Here is a 3,464-nt window from a genome sequence, read left to right on the forward strand (position 1 = left end):
CACCGACTCTGAATCTCTCTAAATTCCCTTCCGGGTCGGGTCTCGGCTTGTCGCTGACTCTAGCGTCCAAGTCGGCGAGGAACACCCTCGATGCATCTTTAGATTTCTTCCTTAAGGAGAGGCTGGCATTGTCGCAAGCGACTGCTGTTTTCAAGTCTCTTTTTATGGATACCACATATCCGTTATCAGCGATGAACTTCATTATCAACATCTTTGTGCTGATTACTGACGATTGACTTTTTGATGGTTTAGAATTTCTCAAGTAAAACCTCGTTGTAAAGTATAGTTTCCAAACCAAACAATAATCCTTTCGTACAAAAAGTTGTTTGTCACTAGTACAAACCCCTAAATTTATAAACCGAAGTATTGGAACCTCGGGTCGTTCTCCCTAGGAATTACAATAGAGTGTCTTGTTATTGGTTTGAGTTATTTTTGGGGTTTTGATAAGAAGCATGAAAGATAAATGGCAAGAAAGTAAACTAAGGCCTAAAAAGGTCTTGGCAAGGGTTGGTAGTCAAGGATCTCTATCCTAATCACTAACCACAATATGAGAATTGGCAAGGATTAATCCCATTAAATCATCCTTTAACTAGTAGTAAAGGAAAGTCAAATGAGCTATATCAATCCTAGTCCATAAGTCCTAACTCTCCACCAATTCAATTAGTGAGAACTAGAGTCAATGGCTCCCAATCATCAATCACTTGGACATTAGTAACTCAAGAGTTCCTAAGTTACCTTTCCAAGCCAAGAGTATAAAATTCTACTCTAAAATCCAACCAAGCATTTCATCAAACACTTGGAAGGCATAAGAGGAAAGCATAGTAAATTGCAAGAAAAGTAAATCTACACTACTCAATTACAAGGAATTAACAACAACAAATCAAATGAACACAATTATTAAGAAGTACCTTTTATTGAATTGAAAGAGAGTAGAAGAAACAATTCTAGATCTACAACAAAATCTAAGAAAAACATAAAGGAAATTACAACAAAAGAATAGAGGAAGATGAATGTAACAACAAGGAATTGAAGAGTAGAAGTAGAAGAAAGCAAAGATTAAAACCTAGATCTAAGAACTAATCCTAATCCTAATCCTAATTCTAGAGAGAAGTGAGAGCTTCTCTCTCTAGAAACTAACTTCTAGAACTAAACTAAACTAATGGTTAAAAGTTCTAAAGTGTGAAAAGTATGAAAAGTCTGAAAGTGTGTCTTGATTCCCCTTCAATCCTTGGCTTAAATAGCATCAGAAATGAGTTGGATTGGGCCCACAAGGCTTCTAAAATCGCTGGCCACATGTTGCTTTAAGTGAACTAGGTGGCAGCAACGGCGCGTGCGCGTACTTTGCGCGTGCGCGCCACCATACGTGAAGCAACTATGGCAAATCTTATATCGTTTCGAAGCCTCGGATGTTAGCTTTCTAACCCAACTGGAACCGCATCATTTGGACCTCTGTAGCTCAAGTTATGGTCGTTTAAGTGCGAAGAGGTCGGCTTGACAGCTTTCCGGTTCTTTCATTTCTTCATGAGTTCTCCAACTTTTCATGCTTCTTTCTTCATTCTCTTGATCCAATCTTTGCCTTCTAAATCTGAAATCACTTAGCAAACATATCAAGGCATCTAATGGAATCAAGGAGAATTAGATTTAGCTATTTTAAGTCCTAAAAAGCATGTTTTCACTCTTAAGCACAATTAAAGGAGAATATACAAAACCATGCTATTTCATTGAATAAATGTGGGTAAAAGGTGATAAAATCTCCTAAAATCAATACAAGATAAACCCTACAAATGGGGTTTGTCAATTACTGCTCCGAGGTCGTTGATAGTCTTCCTCCCTAGGATGACGTTGTAGGCCGTGGAGTCTCGTAGAACCACGAACTCGGGCATTACCGACCTTCGCCCCTGTCCTGACCCTACAGATATTGGTAGGGAGATTATCCCATCTGACTTGATGAAGTGGTCACCCAAACCCACAACATCGTGTTGGTGCGTCTTTAAATCGGCATCCCGTAGGCCTAAGGCATCGAACACGTTGCGAAACATGATATTCGAGTCAGCCCCGGTGTCCACGAGGATCCGCTTGATGAGGCCGGTTCCGACTCTGGCCGTGATGACCATGGGAGAGTTTTCCGCGGCCTCATCGAACCATTGGTCCTTTGGACCGAATGCGATGGGTGGGAGCCTCTTGGAGCTTCGCAAAGAGGATGAGGAAACCACAAGGACCTTGGCGTCTTTCTTGTGTGCCGACCTCGATTTTGGGGGTGCGTTTCTTGCCGTTACCACATTTACTATGGTAAGGCCGTGCTCGTTGTCCTCCGGCTCATGACGTCGCTTCACCGCGCGGGGCTTGTCCTTTCCCTCGCGATCGCGATCTCGCCTCCTTGGCTCTCTGATGAGATGGGAGAATTCGGCTAGCTTTCCGTCCCAGATCGCTTGTTCCAGCGCATCCTTCAAGTCGAAACAATCTTGTGTCTTGTGTCCATAGCCTTTGTGATAATCACAGTAGAGGCTCTTGTTTACCCCGGTTCGATCCTTCAGAGGTCGGGGCTTCGACAAAATTTCCTTCTCGGCTATCTGCTGATAAACCTCTATGATGGGGATGGTAAGGGGGTGTAATTTGTGAATTTCTCGACTCGAGGAAACGACCTGGGTGTCTTGCTCGGACCGCCGTCTCTGGCGTGTTCCTTCTATCTTTCTCCGCTACCATGCTGCCGGGTTTGACTGTAAGAGGGCTGCCACTTGTTGGCAGCCACAACCTGGCTGACTTATTCATCGTTAATGTATTCTCTGGCTACACTTTGGATCTCCTACATTGTCCACACTGGCTTTGTGGTGAGGTGCTTTCTGAAGTCCTCGTTTAGAAGTCCGTTCGTTAAGCACAGGCTAGCAACCGAATCCGTTAGCCCGTCGATCTCCAAGCACTCGTCGTTAAACCGGTCTAGATATTTCTTGGTCGGCTCGCCGGACCTCTGAGTTACTTCGAGCAAATTGATCGGGTGCTTTGCCTTTACAATTTTGGTTGTAAATTGGGCTAGGAAAGTGCGGCTAATGTCCGAAAACCTAGCCGCCGAGCCCTGCGGGAGGTTATTAAACCACCGTATTGCAGGTCCCGCCAGAGTGACCGGAAAGGCGCGGCACCTGACCTCGTCGCCTACCTCTTCCAAATTCATTCTGGCCTCGAAGACCGTCAGATGTTCTTGTGGGTCTTGAGTTCCATCATACCTCATGTCTATCGGCTTATCAAAGTGCTTTGGTAGCCGGACCTCGAGGATGGAATGGTGGAAAGGGGTTGCTCTCATGATCACAGGTCGTCGCGCTCTCGTCGTTCTTTCTCCGTCGTCTTTCCGATCTCGCCTTGCGGCGCGAGTTCCTCTAGGTCGGGCGTAGATGAAGGGGTCATGTCGTCTTCTCAGGTGTTCCTGGTCCTCCCGGCTACTTTCTAATTCCGATCTTGAGGTGGGAGTACGT

General features: G+C 44.9%; 1 protein-coding gene across 1 annotated transcript; it reads right to left on the reverse strand.

Moving 5' to 3' along the window:
- Positions 1-1,778: 1,778 nt before the first annotated feature.
- Positions 1,779-2,769, reverse strand: LOC130963414 (uncharacterized). The gene is made up of 2 exons (XM_057889534.1): positions 2,643-2,769; positions 1,779-2,584 (listed from the first exon to the last, which is right to left on the reverse strand). Exons 1-2 carry the CDS (start codon positions 2,767-2,769, stop codon positions 1,779-1,781), a joined length of 933 nt encoding a protein of 310 aa, XP_057745517.1.
- Positions 2,770-3,464: the final 695 nt, after the last annotated feature.

This window comes from Arachis stenosperma, chromosome 2 (genome assembly GCF_014773155.1).
Source record: "Arachis stenosperma cultivar V10309 chromosome 2, arast.V10309.gnm1.PFL2, whole genome shotgun sequence".
In the NCBI taxonomy this organism is placed as follows: Eukaryota; Viridiplantae; Streptophyta; class Magnoliopsida; order Fabales; family Fabaceae; genus Arachis; species Arachis stenosperma.